Source organism: Maniola hyperantus, chromosome 14, assembly GCF_902806685.2.
Source record: "Maniola hyperantus chromosome 14, iAphHyp1.2, whole genome shotgun sequence".
In the NCBI taxonomy this organism is placed as follows: Eukaryota; Metazoa; Arthropoda; class Insecta; order Lepidoptera; family Nymphalidae; genus Maniola; species Maniola hyperantus.
Genome location: NC_048549.1, coordinates 4,112,902 through 4,133,518, shown reverse-complemented (window position 1 = coordinate 4,133,518; position 20,617 = coordinate 4,112,902). Strand labels below are relative to the sequence as shown.

The 20,617-nt window shown below is 36.1% G+C and overlaps 1 protein-coding gene across 1 annotated transcript in view; it reads right to left on the bottom strand.

Moving 5' to 3' along the window:
* LOC117988600 (uncharacterized) overlaps positions 1-16,548 on the bottom strand; it is a 96,529-nt gene extending 79,981 nt beyond the window's left edge. Inside the window, exon 1 of the mRNA XM_034975758.2 lies at positions 16,257-16,548. Coding sequence (XP_034831649.1) covers positions 16,257-16,359 — 103 coding nt within the window. The 5' untranslated portion in view covers positions 16,360-16,548. The remainder of the gene's footprint in view (positions 1-16,256) is intronic.
* Positions 16,549-20,617: the final 4,069 nt, after the last annotated feature.

Sequence of the window (20,617 nt, the reverse complement as noted above, 5' to 3'; positions counted from 1 at the left end):
ACACACGTGTTAATTAGTTAAAGATCACGCAGCGATTTTTAAATTGAAATTGTTAAATCTATGGCAATAAAAATATCTTTATTACGATCGAAACACAGTGATAAGCTATTAATGCGCATAAAACCAATTTAGTTTACACATATATGAATATCTAAACTATTCTAAACTGCCGTTTAAAATAGTTGCTAAAATTGTGAACACTTTTAGAATGTATATAATATTTCTAACATTATGTTTTAACTTTTAACTCAATTTAAGTCAATCTAGGGTGATTAAGATTCTAGATTAATTTAATCTGCTACTGTAAATTTTAATGTAGATATTTTGTTAAATAAAAAATATTGTGTAAGAAACGAATTTACGACCATCAGGGTTCCAATTTCTGCATTCGTTATTTCTGCCAGGTGATTAATGATTATAGAACTCCTTGCAGACACATCAAGCGGTCACAATAAAGTATGGTTACTGTAACTCAACGGATTAAAAGCTAAAGTGGCAATAGACAGGGCACTAGTTCAGATACCGGTACAAGTTGGGATCCCAAAGTGCTAAAATGGCGACCTCGCACCGGAAAGCGCAGCGTTGGCAGATCCTCCACTAGGTTAACAGACGTCATCATTCTTAACGGATGTCTACATCATAATAGCTATCTGCATGTCTTTCAGCCCGTTCCGTCCAGCAGTTCGAGCTGTGCGTTGATAGATCAGTCAGTCAGTCAGTCACTTTTTCCTTTTATGTATTTAGATATAAAAACTGTCTCGCTTTAACTCTGTTCAGCCTAAGAGCAAAAGAATGCTCTTAGACTAAGTAAGGTTCTATTAATTAAGACAAAGTCGTCAAATCAACATCATAATACGTAGTCTTATAAATCGATCGGGTCACCGCATTTTCGTATCGATTTCGTTTCTACTGCGTATCGCATGTCAAGGTTGAGATTGTATATATAATATATATCAGGATTATTATATCGCTAATATACAGCCTTCATTATTATTGCGGATAACGTTTTAATAGAATTCTACTCCTAACAAAATTAAGCGTTAATGTTTGGGTCTTGGACGATGTTTGGGTAGACCGACTAAGCTACTGAAGAAAGCACTCTCAATTGAGTTTACATAAATTATGTCAAATTGCAGAGTTTTTGGCAACATAAAGTATTTTTCCAAAATCAAGCAATAATGATACGCATAAAGAAGAGTGATTACCTAAAGCAGTATTATTATTATCGTCATACTAATCTAAATACATAAAAGAAAAAGATGACTGACTGACTGACTGGCTGACTGATCTATGAACGCACAACGCAAACTACTTGACGGGTCGGGCTGAAATTTGGCATGCAGATAGTTATTCTTCTTCTTTTCGAGTCGACGGTCACCTCAAATACGAGCAGCCCAAAAAGCCGCAACCGCGATTGCTCGGTCGGTAGCGTTATAGATAGTTATTATGACGTAGACATCCGCTAAGAAAGTATTTAATTGAACCACAGGGGGTGAAATAGGGGTTTGAAACTTGTGTATTCCATCATTATATATAATCATCATACATCATTCAGCATATCTAAATCAATATCAATATCTAAATCTACGGGAAAAGCTACTTCTTCTCAATCTTTCCCTCCTGTCACCTGTGCAGTGGTCGTGGCTATGATATGAGTTCTCTTTCATTGCGGCACGAGTCATCCAGCGATTTCTGTTGGCGGCATTAGGTACGTGCAGAGTGCACACACGGAGACAGGTGTATTTTGTTGCGGAACGGATTAAGTATTTCTCATTCTCAATTCTATGGAGAATGACCACGTGGACGTGTGCCCTCAAGAAAGTTATTTATTCGCTTGTAAAAACTGGATTGCAATAGGTAAAAGGCGAAATTTAAATTATGATTAAACTACTACCAACATCATAAAAAAACGGTAGCTTCAATGGCACGTAAAGAATCTCGAAAGAAGTGAAAGTTGTAGTGCTTCCTACTAAATGTTATTAGTTATGGAAGCCTATTGAGTGGACGCTCGACCAATCTGTAGCGGTACAAGGTTATCACGATCGTGTGAATTTTTCTACTTGATTTTTAGGGTTCCGTACCTCAAAAGGAAAAAGGAACAGTTATAGGATCACTTTGTTGTCTGTCTATCTATCTGTCAAAAAACTTATAGGGTAGGTACTTCCCGTTGACCTAGAATCATGAAATTTGGCAGGTAGGTATGTCTTATAGCAGACATGAGGGAAATAATCTGAATCTGATCGTGAATTTGTGGTTACATCACAAGAAAAAAGTTAAAATATTGTGTTCATGAACAAATATTGCTATTTTCAACTTTTAAAGTAAGATCACTAAGTATCATATATGAAAGGACTTGTGCATTCTAAAACAGATTTTTATTTATTTTAAATTTTTATACATCATGGTTTTTGAATTATCGTGCAAAATGTCGAAAAAATACGACTGTAGTACGGAACCTTCGTTGCGCGAGCCTGACTCGGCCGGTTTTTACATATATATACACATACACCCTGACGTAGTGGTAAATGTTGTGATCTTAAGTGGGAGGTTCGGAGTTTGTTTTCTGACTTTCCGAATTCATCTGCAACAGATAAATCACCCTTTTTATACAAATATCCATTCCTTAATTTAACCCCTACGAGGAAGTAGTTACAAGTTCGGTGCTTTAACTTTAAGGGCATGATTTTCCCAAATTCTTCACGAAGTTTTACCGACAAGCGTATGATGGATGGTACCTACTACTACTTACTTACAATTATTTCTAATCAATTATTTTTCATTGTGTACACGCAGCCAAGCTATTAATAAGTTGAAGTGGCTGTGGGCAATGGGCAGGCCATGCTTGTCGTAAGAACGAAGGCCGATGGAGCCAAAAAGTTCAAGAGTAAAGTGGGTGGTTGAAGGCTGAGGGCCAGGTATGGTGGTGCTCAATGCGAAAGGGATGTGTTCAGAAGTAGATGTTCTTAAACTGAAACGATGCAGCAGCCATCGGTTCTGGGACAGACATGGCCGGCCCACTGCCACTTCAGATGAGTCATTTGTTGAGCTATGTAGGATTTTCCTACGGATTTTCTCAATACGGATTTTGTCCATCAAAGAGACACCTAACATAGCACGCTGAGCAACTTTGAATTTGTTGACTCTCAGTAACTCTCAGTGTCCACGTTTCAGCGCCATTATAGTTAAGCTTAAGATAATATAAACTCATCCCATCTTAGGCCACATCATCACTTTCCATCAGGTGTGATCGTGGTCAAGCGTGTTCCTATGTAAATAAAAAATATATCAAACGCTCATGTAAGGTATAAGTAAGTACTGGAAAGAGCGAACTGAAAACCGATGCTCATGACAATCGCGGTGCGGAGGAAAGGTTGCATCTTTCGGTTACCTAAAACGAGAAGCCTTCTACGGGTTTCCACGATTGATCTTCGAAGGCAAGATTAGGAAAAAGCTCAAAAGGGCACCTGGCCGTCAAAATAAGAAAACCTTACCCGACTTATAAGTAGGTAGTACACGAGAATTAAGTGCTTAAAAAAGTTTACTCCAGCCGACCGCCGAGCTTTGGTAAGAAGATGGCACTGAATGAATTATAATGATAGTATAAACTTATTTTGTTCGTGACTTGCTTGTTAGCTAAAACAGCTTCCTGAACTAATAGTCAATGGCGAGAACATTATAATATAGACCTGTACATTACTTATAGCGGTTTGTTAATATTAACCTTCGCCTGTGGTTTTAACGTTTGGTAATTTGTTACCAAAATTTGTAGGTGGTAAAAACTAAACAAACTTGTTTGATGTAATTGAAGATTCCTTGTCTTACCTATGACCTTAACCTTTTAATCTGTTTTGAAATAATAAACAGCTTTATAAATATCCAACTGTAGGTAGGGACTACCTGCTTATGTTTTATGTGTTTATCCGTAAAATGGTATTAAAAATTTGTAGTTCTAAATTTTAATTGATACAGTATATTTTGGTATGAGAAGGGTTTGGCCATAGTCCAGTACGCTGGTCTAGTGCAGATGGGTAGACTTCACACATCTTGAGAACATTATTAAGAATTCTCAGTAGGAAGCCAGTGATGAGATGATGTTGATGATGATGATGATGATGATTTTGGTATTTGTATTGGTAAGTTCTCTACGCCTTAGCTCGCTTTTTAAATAGGAAAATTTATAAATTCAGATTATTTGCAAATATTTTTCTCCGTGGAGATCGGGTGTTTAATTGTTGACATAATCTTCGAAATCTAAATATATAAAACTAGATGATGCCTGCGACTTCGTCGGCATGGTTTAGGTTTTTTTAAAAATCTCGTGGGAACTCTTTAATTTTCCGGAATAAAAAGTAGCCTATGGGCATTAGCTAGTTAAAGAATTAAAAAAAAATAGGTAAGTATTACTAGTTTCGACATATACCATGATTAACATAATACATAGGTATAGGTCTTGCATGAAAAGTCGCGTAGGACGTAACGATGCAGGTCTTAAATTCGATTTGATTGGAGTTTCAGCTTGCCTAAACTAGCTGCAATCATAAGTTATGGCATATAGCCATTAGCCAACAAAAACATAGGACCTAGTTACTCACCTAATAAACATCATAGTTTACATGGGAATTTGCCGTTTAGGTGTCCATCAAAAATTAAACGCTTCTGAATAACCAATAATATTCTAATTTATACGTTATTATTTTGATTACCTCAGGATTACCTACAGTTTATAATTTCATGGCAATCTTCGTGTCATACTTCTGACAATGACTTTTAGGGCTGAAGTCATACAGCAATTAGTTTTAACATTTGCATGAACACGTTAAACGGATTATAAACTGTAAAATTGGAACGCCATTCAATATCTAGTAATTACGCAAAGTTCAAGCCAGCGAACCTCGATGGCTCAACAGTTAAAGGAGAGGACTGAAATCCGAATGGTCGCCGGTTCAAACCCCACCCGTTGCACTATTGTCGTACCTACTCCTAGCACAAGCTTTACGCTTAGTTGGAGAGGAAAGGGGAGCATTAGTCAGGATAATAAACTTGGCTAGTATTCTTTATCAAAAGAAAAAAAAACGCACGTGAGCACGCACGTGGCACGTGGCAGAAAATAATGTACATCGACCTTTAGAAGGAGATAGCGGATTTGTAGACCAACAAAACGTCATATAGGTATGAGTGACAGAGATTACTATGAGATTAATTGCTAATTAATTTGCAAAGTTCACACTCAATATAAAGCGTGGAACAAAATTAATGAACGATATCTTTTCAAGTAGAAGTATGTAGCTCTAATCTGCCTACCTAAACCAGTCAGCGCCTGCACTACATGCTTCTATGACCAAAAGTGCAATCTCAGATAGGATATCAGCTTGAACCCGTTTTACCTAACCACGATCAATCTTGTATCGGTATTTGGGTTTTCTTATGACTTTAAATTGTATCAATCTCGATTTGGAGTCTAGACTCTAGACGAATCGATCCCACCGTTTGGTAGCTAAGCAACCCGTTTCAGTCGATCCAAAATAAAATTTTAATCCGCCATCATTACTTTGAAATGCAACAGGTGATTTTAATGGTTGAGTTTAATTCTAACATGTTACCTGTGTTTCATAAGAGATAAATTGCACTTATCTTAGCCAATGAAATCTATAAATATCTACCTAAATACCATTGATAAGTCAGACAGGTTTGCACTAGGACGTTGTGGATTATTATTGATGGTAATCAATGGTAACCTACATGCCTACCATCAATTTCACTTAGCATAATATTTTTCAGTTGGTACTTATTCCAGTTTAACGTAGAACAAGCTTATCAGTAATAGGGAAAACTTCCACATGGGCTTAAATTTAACTTTCTGAATTAAAAAAATTCAATTCAGATTCAAACCTTAGTAGGTACTTCTTGTTTTATTAAAAATCAAGGCATCTTCAAACGTTTTTCAATTTCAAAACTATTAATTTATTTATTTTTATTTATTGATAGATTTCATAACTTTATCATCATAATTATCATATTATATAATTAGGTAAACTTAAATTAAAACTATTAATTGAATAAAATTGATTGTGTTAAAGTTCTTACGGCACTAGGTATACGGAATAATTTATACCTACCAACGTTGATGTTAAAAAAATTGCACCAAAATGTTACGTGAATGTGTTAATTTAATTATAAATTTGGTAGAAGATGTTTTTCGCAATAAATTAAGCAAAAAGAATACGGCAACGGACTAGATGCCCAGTTAATTGCGACCGAGACTGTAGTAATTTAAAATGTAATATCTTTTTTATTAAATTACGGAACGAGGGTTAATTTGGAGCTGGTCTTTGAGGTAAGCAGCTGTCAGAACCTATCTGATACAAAGTTTCAGTCTCCCTAGATTGTGAATATCACATTTAGAACATCGAAGCTAGTTGCTGAAGTGTAAAGTGAAGAAGGGAAATTTTATTCCCCACTAGCTGCCCTGGCGAACTTCGTTCCGCCTAACAGTCGATTCAAATTTTTTAAATTTTTCTCTCCGTAAGAACCATCCTCGTACTTTAAGGAATATTATAAAAAAAGAATTAGCGAAATCGGTGCAGCTGTTCTCGAGATTTGCGATGAGCAACACATTTAGTGGTTCATTTTTATATTTTAGAGATTATTATCATCAGTATCCTATCAGTCGTGGATATTCACTGTTGGGCATAGGGCTCAGAAGACGGAACTGAGAATTTCGACCTGTTGAACTGGTCATGGTGGACTTGGGCATTATCTCCTCGACAAACCTGAACGCATCTGCTTCAGATACCAAGCAAACAGATGAGCATGTCCTGAACGAGTGCCCGTGCTTTAGCGCTTGTAGGTTGCAACTCGAGTTCAAGGTTGACGCAGAAATCATTCCCTCCTAGGCGGTGACCATAATTTCGTCTATATCCAAACCAATAAATAATTTAGTAGGTAAGGTGCTTTTATAAAATAAGTTAAAAAATTTAGGTATCTACCTAATAGAATTTTCAAAGTTGACAAGGATATTCAAGGACTCTGGAATATAACTATATCAGGGAGTTTCCCGGAAGACAAAAACTCAGCCTTTCTCTGCTAGTCTTTTTCTGTCATCCTTATCCTCATTACTAGAGTAGGACTAGAGTAGGTCCTATAAGTTATAAGCATGGCCCACACTTCAACTTACTAATGCTCTGCTATGTCAGTGATGTCTTCATTACGGGTTTCAAAAAAATAATTTGCGAATTGATACGTCAAGAAGTTTTCGGTGACGCTTGAGTTTTTTGTAAACTTTCTCTATTCCAACAAAGATGTCTGAGCCGTTACATCAGCGCGTATTTTGCGCGTAATTCTTATAGTTTTATTTTTATTCTGATGCACTGTCAACAAGACGGTGCGGTGGGGCTTCCTATACTTACCTATAACAGATGTTTGCACCACCCGCTCAGCCTTCGCTGGAGGAAGTTCTGCATACAGAGCAGTGTTTTGTACTTTTTTACAAGTGAACGTTTACGGGCGTATATAATATTATCTATATCTATCTACCTTTGTACGATGTAATCGGTATAATTACATTGTAGTTATACCTTCCAAATTCTGAAGACGTGTGGAAACTACCTATATACCTATACCTACCAATTTACCATAGAATAATAAGTAATTAGGTATACAATTAAATAGCTTAGATCTCTGCCGGCTGCGAAAAGTGCTGGTAATCTTAAATAAGCTGAACAGATTTGTATGAAATATATAGGTGAAATAAATATCTAAGAACCATCTCGACTCGATCAAAACCCGTATTCAAATCGGCCCATTTGTTTGGGCGCTATAATGAAACAGACAGATAGACAACGGTCAAACATTTTGTGAATTACCATTAACCCTCATTTTGCGAACACCTAACTTAATCTACTTAGGTATAGGTAGGTAAACTATCGATTACCTTTTCCGCTTCAATGTGAAATACGAAACGAGGCAGTCGGTTTTAGATCTTAAATTTTTTAGCCACAGATTATACCTAAGAGGTTTTGTTCATGTGTCATAACAAACTATTTTGGAAACTTACGCAATTCAATAATATTTCACGCAGTCACTACCTATGTATATTTATTAGCAAAAAATGCTAATTAATATTAATAATACTAATTTGTCATATAAATAAGAATGCTTCGTCGTAATCGTGATGTTTAACTGCGTCTTGCTTTAATATTTAGTTTACCTACGTATGTATGTACCTACCTATACTACGTAGGTACCTAATACCTATACTATGGATTTACTAATAGTTACCTCTATAAATTTATTAATCAACCATAGGTGACCACAGTTTTTGGTAGGTAAGTTGTACATCTAGTACATATACGTAGAGCGTGAGAGCTAGCGCGCACCAACGTGCGGCGAGTTGCGGTGCGTTTTAAAATCCGCAAATTTGAATTTAGATCTGTGAAAATCCGGTGCAGAATTAACTCCGCTGTGTGCGCGCTTCAAGTATAGTCCTGTAGTTCACAGATTTTGCGAGAAAAAACGTACGGAAATTTATCGTGGTCAGACCCACGCCACCCCTCTAGCTCAAAGTTAGTTTACGGCATTGACCTCTACTAGGTACAAGTGCGCTGGGATCACGATTGCCGACCTTTTTAGAAGCAACTTCATTTTCGCTATTTTGGCGCTAATAGCAGCAAACATCCATCTCTAAACTTACCATAAAATATGGTACCTATACAACAGCCGTATATCAAAGTACATATTTCAGTTATAATAGGTAATTTGGTGGCGAATTTGTTCCAGTGCCCATCGCAAGAATAATCACATCACCATACCTAATACAATAGTGGCCATGACCTGGTATTCGGACTCTTCTTAAATGTTGACTGCCCACGTGTGTAAGCATTGAGATAGCGTTTTAGACAATGGAGCAGCAAACCTCTGTTACATATCAGTTAGCCCCACCGCCGCAGTAGCTTGACAGCTACACTGTGACGATAGCAATCATCTCTGATTGACTGGCCTTCTTTCACTTTGACATTTTAGCCAAAATTGAATTAGTTGCAGTTAGAATACCTAGGTTACTTACTATAAATTCAACAATTGCGTTTGTAGAAATTTAATAAGCTTAACTTTTATGCTAAAGAGGCAGGTGTCAAAAAAGCACCCCGAATGAATACAAAGTTAAAAGATACATGGATAAATTCTTGATTGCCACACAAAATATTACAGAAAAAAAGAAATAGAAAAATAAAGTGCGTAATGGGGATAAAATTGAAATTAATAAATAACGTAAAATTATCCAAATTTTTCATCTTGTTACTTTACCGTAACTGTAAGAGATGCGTCATTATTTACATGGTAAGGATATTAAGTAGGTATTGACAGGCCGAATAAAAGCAGGATTTCAGTCCGTTGAGGCTCTGAAATGGCTATTGAGGGTTGAATATGATTGTGATACAGTGCTACTCTATAATATGACAACTCTCTGTATGTAAGCGCAATGATACGGTCCGCTTGGAGGGCGTTTCGTACAAACCTAAATATTGTATTATGTAAGTTATACTTGAGTAATGATTGCTTTTTAATGCAGTGTTATTTACAATACATTACCCCGTTTCTTGTAGCTGAAGAAACGGCTTTAATGAGACCTAAGCTATGAGTATAAACTAGGTAAATGAAGACGTAGTCTAAAGGTTTGAGTGGCTTACCTACCACTTGAGTCATCATAAGCTAACCATGTTCCTACCTTTCCTTTACATTGAAAAGATTTGCGCAATTCGCTAACTTGGGGACTCATTTATGTAAGCTTGCATATAATATGTAGAATGGTAAGCTGTCCAGTTAACCATTAACCGCTAACTCAAACACAAACTCTAATTATTTATTCAGAATAGGTAAAATTTTACGCTTACTAATGGTCAAAATTTTAATTTGTAAGAAATTTTAACTTGCAAACTCATGTTGTACTTAATCTTGGAACGTTCTACTACAACACATATCCTACGAGTCGCATTTGGTTCACAGAAATAATATTTTTAGCATCCATTTTTAGGACCTAACTCTCAGATTAGGAAAGGGTATTCTATATTCTAGCAGTGTGCATTGACGAGGAAGTGAATCGTTTCGTACGAGTCCGTGTACTAAGTAAGTAAGCACTTAGGTACTCCGATTATATCCTACAGAATACCGACAGGCAGGCAACCTTGCGCTGGAATTGAGTAGCGCTTTGTCGCCAATGTGAGCTTTTTTCAGGCGCTAAAGTTCCGATCCTTTTGACAAGGAAAGTGTAAATCTGATTTTTGTCATAAGGAGTTTTAGTATGTGTCTTGACCGATAAAGAAGATGAAGGTGGCGCCTTAAATCATCGCTTGGTATTAGATGAAATCATCTATCGCATACTTATAGCTTTTAGACAATAAAAAAACTTATCACGGTACAGAATGCTAAACTTTATGATAGGTATCGTTTTGTTTATCTATATCATTAGCTTAAATATCTACCTACTTACTTAGCGAGGTTTTATTGCTAATCGTATAAAATTCATCTAGGTTTCGTGATTTGTCCTTGGCAAGTTCAGCACTGTCAATCAGTCAGATTTTTTTAAATAATTCGTTATGGCTACCTACTTATTATATAATTGATAGCATTTTTATGCTGTGAATACCTAATCACCTGTATTAGGTATGTTAATTATGTACCTACCTACTTGGTAGTGCTTAGGTAACCACTTCGAAACATCGAAGTAAGTATAGGTCGAGATGGCAATCGGGGTATGAGGCGGGGGACGCCGCGCACATCCCCACGTCACGCACACTATCCGGCACCAGGTTAGCGGGGAGGCTGTGCGGGGCGTGCCCACCTCGATTGCCATGTCAACCTGTCGCGAACTATAGGTATAGTCACTGTCTTCGAAACGTCCGTCGGTTGACCAAAAAGCCGGTACAACTTGACCTGATGATTCAGCCGCACAGGGAATAGATATATTAGGTTCAAGAATGTCTGAAACTGCACTTGACAGAGAATCCGATGGATTTTTAAAAACAATTCATACTTAACATTATTTTCGCTGATTGTACACTGATGATGATACAAGTAATAGATAAGTAAGCTAATGAACGAACTAGCAGATATTCTTAGAGCTACTCAATGATAACAATCGATTCACGTTTATTGGCATCTACTTACTGTAGGTAATTTGTAACGTAAGAATTGATTAAATAAAATCGATTAATCTAAGAGAAAGCCTCTTACTTATCGCGTTATGTACCGGAAGACAATAGAATATTATGCCCACAGCACAGGCCACAAATTATTCAAGTTATGTATACCTAATACCTATAGTCCGCGACAGGTCGAGATGGCAATCGGATTATGAGGCGGGGGACGCCCCGCACACCCGCACGTCACCTGCGCTCGTCCGCACCGGGTTAGCGCGGGGACTGTGCGGGTGTGCGGGCCATTCACTCCCCGATTGCCATTTCAACCTATCGCGTAATAATTATTAATCTACTCTGTATTTTCTTTGTTTTCCAAGGTCTGGAAAATATCTCGGATGAGCAATCAGTACCCATATTATAAATGCGAAAGTGTGTTTGTTGGTTTGTCTGTCCTTCAATCATGCCGCAACAGTGCAACGGGTTGACGTGATTTTTTGCTGGAGAGTGACATAGGATATTTATCCCGGAAAATCAAAGAGTTCCCACGGTATTTTTAAAAACCTAATTCCACGCGGACGAAGTCGCGGGCATCAACTAGTAATAATATATCTTCAGCTTTATAGCACGAAACATGTTCTTAACTTATATTATTACATTTAAGTAATCTGTTTTTTCTTTTTAATCTCGTCTGAAGGTGTACAAAAAACAATAAACTGATTTTAAATTCTATCTGCCAAATTAACAAATTATATGTCCAGTAAGGTCACACAAATCCTATAGGCTAAAGGCACAGACTTGTATAAAAAGATAGAAACACCGGAACACCTTGTTCATAAAGCCGCGTCCACAACAATAAAAAATTGCGCCGTGTGTTGGACATTGCATGCAGCGCGCTGTAATTATTTTCGCCACAAACTCGGCTCATTTGTAATTCGTGTCCACTGTCCACCATGCACAATAGCTTTTGCTGAGCACAACGCACACGGCACAACAATTATTAATTATTTATTATTGGTGGAGCGCACGCGCAAAGTAAAATAATAAAAAGTAAAATAATATCTGGCTTTTTCTCATAGGTACACTTACGAGTCAGAAACTAAGCGTTTGTGTAACTTCAAGCTTTTTAGGGTTCCGTACCTCAAAAGGAAAAACTGTCTGTCTGTCCGTCTGTCTGTCTGTCAAAAAATCTACAGGGTACTTCCCGTTGACCTAGAATCATGAAATTTGGCAGGTAGGTGGGTCTTACAGCTGGCTTTAGAGGAAAAATCCGAAAACCGTGAATTTGTGGTTACAACGCACAAAAAAATTAAATTATGGGTATGAACTAATAATTAGTATTTTCAATATTATCAAAGTAAGATAACTTTATCAAGTGGGGTATCATATGAAAGGGCTTCACCTCTAGATTCTGAAACAGATTTTTATTTATTTTTATGAATCATAGTTTTTGATTTATCGTGCAAAATGTCGAAAAAATACGACTGTACTACGGAACTCTCGGTGCGCGAGCCTGACTCGCACTTGACCGGTTTTTTGGTTTGAACTGAAGCCAACTGCTCTTCCTGTTCGATGTGTTTCATTTTTGATAGCCATTTCCTACCGAGGTATTTTTTATTAATTAGTCTTTGGATGTAGATAAGAAGTTCAGTATTATGGGTAGTTTTATCCGGTATGCTTAAAATACTAGAATCAATAAAAATACCTCCAGCTATCTTTAGAGTAAGATAGGTTTTAATAAATTGTTTCGTATAAAAAGAAAATAATTAATAATAAGTGGGTAGGTAAGGTGACCGCATAGATTTGTTATTTTTTGTCAAGCTCATGGTTTTGCTTTAATGATGTTACGAAACAAGTTTTCACATTTCGTTATTGATATTTTTTAAATCGTGACTTTAACAATAATATACCAGAGCTCTACGCATCATCATATATATCGGCGCCACCATAAGATTTTATCTGACAGCTTCTTTTTGTAATTCTTCTTGTAATTTTAATGATATATGTCGGTACTATCTTATGTTCCTACCTGTAACTTACATAGCTACCTATCTACATATAATGCGTCCAAAGTAACATAGGGAAAAGTTTCCACCATGTTGTGACGTCTTAGAAATATCCATACTAATATTATAAATGCGAAAGTGTGTCTGTCTGTCTGTCTGTCTGTCTGTCTGTCTGCTAGCTTTTCACGGCCCAACCGTTTAACTGATTTTGATGAAATTTGGTACAGAGTTAGCTTATATCCCGGGGAAGGACATAGGCTACTTTTTATCCCGGAAAATTAAAGAGTTCCCGCGGGATTTTAAAAAACGTAAATCCACGCGGACAAAGTCGCGGGCATCATCTAGTTACCTATATTCTGATTTAATATATTTTTAATCGATTTTGTCCTACGAAATCCATTGAAAATTTGTCCTACAAAATCCTTACGTCCTGTGAATTATTTGATTATTAACTAAGTACTTATTTGAAAAAATATTAAACATGCATGAACAGAGGAAGTACGAACTAAAAAGTTGCACCAAATTTTAATCGTGCTCTTGTACCTATATTATTTTTGTACCTGTTATCTGTACGTTAACTCGTTTTCGAGAGTGAAATCACTGTCACTAAAAGTAAAAGTGGGTATTGCCATCGACTGGCGAGCTGAAATTTTATAATAATATGCGCTTATATGCATAACATACCTATAACGACATTGAATTATTATGTAAGAAAAAGAGGCATTTTCTATGGTCGTTAATAAAACAGGTCTGCTTCTAGCTTTATTTACGGCTCATGCTGTATTATGGTATTAGAAAATGGAATGTGAAGTGAATCTGTGCGTAAAATAATAATAAAATACGCGTATGAAAATATAAAAACGTTTTTATTATATAATTTAATTTACTATTCTAATTTGTTATGACATATGTACCTACCTACTTACAAAATCACAATATTATTATTAATCTAAGACTATGTAATTTCATGTTAATTTTTCATTCTAATTTTTTTATTAATTGAATTTTGTAATAATGTTAAAATAATAGTAATCTTAATATGTAAGTAGGTAAGTACTTCTAATTGCCATAATAGTAATTTAAATGCAACTTCTGTGACAAATTGTAAAAATACCATAATATTATTATGATCGAATTGGAATAAAGGCTTTATTTATTTTATTTTATTTATTTATGAAAATATAAAAATAGCATAAAAGAACATAGCTTTTATTTTATTTTACATTAGTATTTTACAAAGTCAAAAGTTTTGGAACTTTATATTCGTGAATAACATAAAATTATGTAGGTCTACAGTCTACACCTCAGATTAGTCTGAGGTCTATACAAGGAATCCTACCTATTTTATTTAAATAGACACCCTGGTATATAAGATCGCAGAAGATTTTTTGTTCATGAATTAAAATATTAAGATACGTGAGTTCCTACCTAGGTATAGTCAATAATTACGCAATATAAGTTTTTTGACTGCATTTAGTTAAGTTTTTGCTGATGATTATGGACTATTTATCTACATTAGTATCTAGTACCCACCTACTTTTATACTATATAATGATTGGTATCCAATTGATTCATTCATAAAATAGTTTTTATAGCTACTTATGCAAGCCTAGTAGTATTTATTTCTACATTGTGACGGGAAGACAGCTATTAACTGTTCAGTTAGCTTACAAGTTGTTGTAACTTGTAGGCCTATGTAGGTTACTGGATACAGTAGGTGAGATAATTATTTATACACATAACACTCTTGCGAAATTAACGTTCTTAATGCGAGATTAATTAGCATAATATTATAACTACCGACTTAACTTTAAAGTCGCAATCGTATGGTTGTTGATCCCATTTTCAACGGTCTAACGTTTCAAATTCAGTTGTTATTTTTTAATATAATATGTAGTCCCAATTTTGGCAAAAGGATCCCGGATCTAAGAAAATATTAAGCTTATCCAATTTTGCAAAAAGCCTTGAGTATCATTCAAGTTAAAATTCTACGTTTCACGAAAATCTAGCCTTATCTAATTATTATACAATTCATGCCCACGTGGAATGGTGCAAGGAATACTGGCTGCATTTCCGCGCAAAGCAGCCAGGCTGATCCGTTGCACGAAAAATGTGCCAGCCCTTCTGTCACTAGATGAGGCTATTAACCGCGGTGAAATGTCTCGCAAAACTTTTTTAGACTCCATGGCCCCAGGGTCTCCACGGCAAGCGGAACAAAAATGTAACTCTCGATAAGAAAGGCATACCTACTGTTTTACATACATAGGTACATAGTTTTTTTACATACTTTCCGTTTCACTGTCATTTACCTATTCCGAATTCAGTGGTCAAAACTCAAAACTGATAAAATACATTGATATTACTTAGTACTTAGATATTGTAGTAATGCCAACCGTTGCAGTAATCTACTTTAAGTGTAGAGATCTTAGAGAAAAGTGAATATACCTACCTAATGTAGAGACTCGAGATCCAAGCCATCCACAAGCCATCGTATGGAAAACGTACAGTGGCCGCGGAATAGCAGTAGGATTTAAGTTAGTAGAGGAAAAATGGAAAAATTCCAGCATTGAGCTTTTTATTTAAATATCATGAGTGGTTCAATTGATGAAGTAGATATAAAATAAAATAAAATTAACCCCGCCTGATGTTTTAAATGAGCAGAAAATCGCGCATTTGCCGCCAAAATATCGAGACAGTTAAATAACGTAAGAAGCATAGTAAATAGTTAAATAACGTAAGAAGCATAGTAAATTATTTTTTAGTAACTACATAGAAACTCTAGTTTATTTGCCTGTTTTCGCATAAATATATTGGAAAATATCGTGTGATACACGGGAGTTAAGGTTATTACAAATTTGTAACGATGGTTAACCCTCGCCTACGGCTTGGGCTTAGAAAAGCTTACTTACGCATTTGCAATATTACCTACTTACCACCCTTATATCACAGTGCACTATTAGGAATTAAACTTAGGAAGTTTCCCTGGAAAGGATCTAGGAAGCCGAAGGAAAAACTTCGGCATAAAAATAAATAATGTTATTGCTATACGCACTCTTACTCTTCCTTCTTACCTTAAATTAATATAAGTACAAGTTCAATATATAAAGTTCAGTACACTTACCGACGTCTCGTTGTCCGTTCGATGGTTTTTGTGCACTAGCTAGCAAAACTAGCGATACGATGACAAAAACACTAGGGCGTACTGTATTCAGCAAAAACATCATTTTATTTGATTTAAAAAAAAACAATTAAAAATTAACACTCAATATAAAACCTCTAGGGACAGGTCACAAAATATAACGAAAGGGAAGCAAGAAATTAAAAAAAAACAATAAATATATTTTAAATTTAGAAACTCGGTCTCATTTTCACGTGCGTTCGGTCGCGGTCGAGGGGCGCGTGCGGTTCGGCCTTTGAAAACTGTGCTAACTGAGATGAGGCTGCGTCGGCGCAGGTGTTGTCCACACAGAGAAAGATCTGAAGCTATTATCGCGAGTCCCCTTAGGGTTGGAGTGTATGTATAGAGCTTTTTAGGTTCCGTATCTTCAAAGAAAAAAGGAACCTTTATAAAATTGCCTGGATGTCTGTCTGTCAAAAGTCAAGACCTGTCAAGGGAATCAAAACCTATAATTGGGTACTTTTCGTTGACCTAAAATCATAAGCAGGTGGGAAAATCCGAAAAACGTGAATTGGTTACATAACAAAAAATAATTGAAGTGTTATTTCTTTTACGGAACTCTTCGTGTGCGAGTCCGACTCACACTTGATCAATTTTTTTATAAATAGATTTTGTTAACATTTTTGAACGACCCTAGGTAATATCTACTTACTCTGACTCCCTGGCGCATTGGTGATAACGCTGTGATCTTATAAGTTTGAGATCTCGGGTTCGATCCCCCGCAGGGACAATCCAGAAATTTATAATTTCTAGATTATCTTTGGTATGGTTTGGTAGGAGGGTTTGGCCGTGGCTAGTTACCAGTTATCACACTACCGGCAAAACCGTACCGCGAAGCGATCTAGCGTTCCGGTACGATGCCGTGCAAAAACTGATACCTAAGGGGTAGGTAGGTATGGGTTCAATAAATCTTCCAAGTTAACCCACTTTCATTTTGCATCAGTCATCACTTACCACCAAGGGAGATCGCAGTCTAGGGCTAACTTGTAACCGTTAAAAATATTAAATTTACTTTACAATTTTACAATTTAGGAATTTACTAATTTGCTAGGAAAATCATTTTCCTTTCATCTTTTTAAATTGGTATGGTGTTAATCCAAAACGCATCCGAGAAAAAACTTGGTTTTGAATTATTTTCCTCGTGCCTTTGAATTCCTCGCTACGCTCAGGATTCTATTTTTGAACCGTAGTGGTTAATATCGAGACAGTTTTATATAATAAGAAGAAGGTAGTTGGCAACCCTATATTCAAGTTATCACCATGTCACATATAAATTGCTCATCTTCCAATGACTGGTAGACAACCATTACGCTGTCTTGCAAGTTTTTTCTTTGAATACCTAAGTATCCAACTTAGGATGGGACCACACCTGGATCTTTGCCGATTACGATTATTTAAGTATGTACCATAGTATCTAGCACCCGTGTGCCCGTATCTTATGTTTTGGTATGTTGCTCAAGTTAAACTGTATCCAGTCTTTATCTGAGCAGGACCAGTGTAGTTTTTTATCCACAAAAACATGTCCATTTATCTTACTAACACCATCTTAGTGGTTACCTACTTATATTCATTCTAGATTTAAATGTTAATGTCTCAAATGTAATGTATCTTTTATGTCAAAGTAGATGTATGGTATAAGCAAATGGCATAACAATTTTTTTTAAATCGTGGCTGTGGCACCTAGATACATTAAAATCCCTGATCGCATTTTCATGCAGTTCGTAGGTACGTTCAATCGAAGACGTATCCCAACTTTTGCTAGTTATTAGTCTAACTAAGTAACTATTAGGTAAGTAACTAAATAGATCACGATCATCACAAGACTACGCGACGAGGATTGTAATCGACGCCGACGTAAAGAAAAGATCAGCTGGTGTGAACACAACTTTAGGCACCAATAATAATGTTGACATCTTTTATAGATATCCGATCGCAGGCAAAACTAGTAGATACCTATTAAATTGGTATCTTTATGGTAAGTAATTAATTTATATCAAAATTAAACCTTTTTAGATTTTTGTCTTGTTATAGCTTATGTTACCGGTTGTGTAAATTAGTTAGATGTTACTCGTCTGCCTAATTGAAAACTATCTCTTAAATTGGTGAAATATTTTACTGTACAATTTTTTACTTAAATATAAGGCCGATGCCCCTAATCTGATGAGATCCGGGTTAAAGACTTATAGGTCTGTAGGTAGGTATAAGTATTCATATTAAAAAAACCGGCCAAGTGCGAGTTGGACTCGCACACAAAGGGTTCCGTACCATCGTATAAGAAATAATGCCTACCTACTGTTTTTTTTTTTTGATGTTTAATTCAGGGTTTTCGGATTTTTAGGGTTCCGCACCTCAAAAGGAAAAATGGAACCCTTATAGGATCACTTTGTTGTCTGTCTGTCTGTCTGTCTGTCTGTCCGTTTGTCTGTCAAGAAACCTACAGGGTATTTCCCGTTAACCTAGAATCATGAAATTTGGCAGGTAGGTAGATCTTATAGCTGACATTTGGGAAAAAAATCTGAAAACCGTGAATTTAGGGTTAAATTGTTAGATCACACAAAAAAAATTAAATTGTGGTCATGAACTAATAATTAGTATTTTCAATTTTCGAAGTAAGATGACTATATCAAGTGGGGGTATCATATGAAAGGTCTTCACCTGTGCATTCTAGAACAGATTTTTATTTATTTTTATCTATCATAGTTTTTGAATTATCCTGCAAAATGTCTAAAAAATACGACTGTAGTACGGAACCCTCATTGCGCGAGCCTGACTCGCACTTGGCCGGCTTTTTTCCCTTTACTACTTGTCAACGGGAAGTAAGTACGTCCTACCCTTTACGCTTTGATTCCTTTCACGGGTCTTGACAGACAAATTACTGGAGACAGATAGACAGACAGACAGACAATGTGATCCTTTAAGGTTCCTTTTTAGGGTTCTATACCGCAAAAGGTAAAAGGTTCGCACCTCACCCGCGCTTGCCCGCACCGGGTTAGCGCGGGGGCTGTGCGGGTGTGCGGGGCATTCCCTCTCTATTGCCATCGCGACCTGTCGCGGACTATACTATACTCCTATTAAGATTAAGATATTGTTTATCCATGCCAAATAGGCTAGTTGACACTTTTTTTAAGTAGGTCTTAAATGGTTAATATTTGTCCTATTAGATCAAAAAATTAACACTATATTTTTTTGCGCCCTAAAAACCGTAAAACTTTAATTTAAAAATATATATTTCTTAGACAGGTGAAAACACTGTCGGCCATGTTTGGCCGATAGATTATCTGTGCTCTGACGTCATGCATTTGTAAACAACAGCATAACCTCCCAAAGTTTAATAAACATGACTTCTATACTAGTTTACATGAAAAATATAGTAATTATCGTTATTGTATCATCCGAGAATGCAAAAATGCATCGATAAAGACCACAGGAAAGTTGTGGATTAGAGTGCCCAGTGAAGTAAATATACGTAACACGCGAAGACTTGCTTAAAGGGATCCTCCATGACTAACGACTGCAACCCAAATTTATTTTTGCAAAGATCACTTTGTAAGTAAGTCTTACTTAATAACTTATTCAATTTATAAAGAGAAAACGATAATTTTTTACGTTTACTATGAGTTTTTAGAAATATATAAAAACTAGCTTATGCTCGTGACTTCGCCCGCGTGGACTTCATAAATTTCAAACCCCCATTTAACCCACTCAGGGGTGGAATTTCAAAAAATCCTTTCCTAGTGGATACTTTTTCTTTACTTTACCCTTTGTAGGGTAACACACCCACCAAATTTCATGTATCTAGGACCAGCTGTTTAGATGTTTAGGCTGTGCGTTGATATATAAGTCAGGACTTTAAATATTGTATATGGATACTACGTTAGTCCACGCGTGACATTTCTTTGTTTACATATTGAATGACGTCACATCATGGCTGACAGCGTTTTCTGCGTTTCAAATAAAAATAAAAACTGTATTTTTTTAAATTGGATTTATATATCCATCCTGCGTTTTTAATAATTGTTATTGATATATTTCGTTGTCTTAAGCAAAATACTATAATAAATAATCATTTATTGGACGAAATTAGATATGAGTCAAGTAGCCTTTTACAGCTTTCTAGTAGCACTGATAGTCTCTGAGCTAAGCTGCGGGCGGACGGACGGACAGCCAGATAGACGGACATAGGAAAACTATAAGGGTTCCTTGTTTACTGTGGAATTTAGTCCAATGTTGGTCGTGGATGGATTGAATCAAAACATGAGCTATAATTTCCATTGAACCATCGTCAACGCATCGATCGACTCACA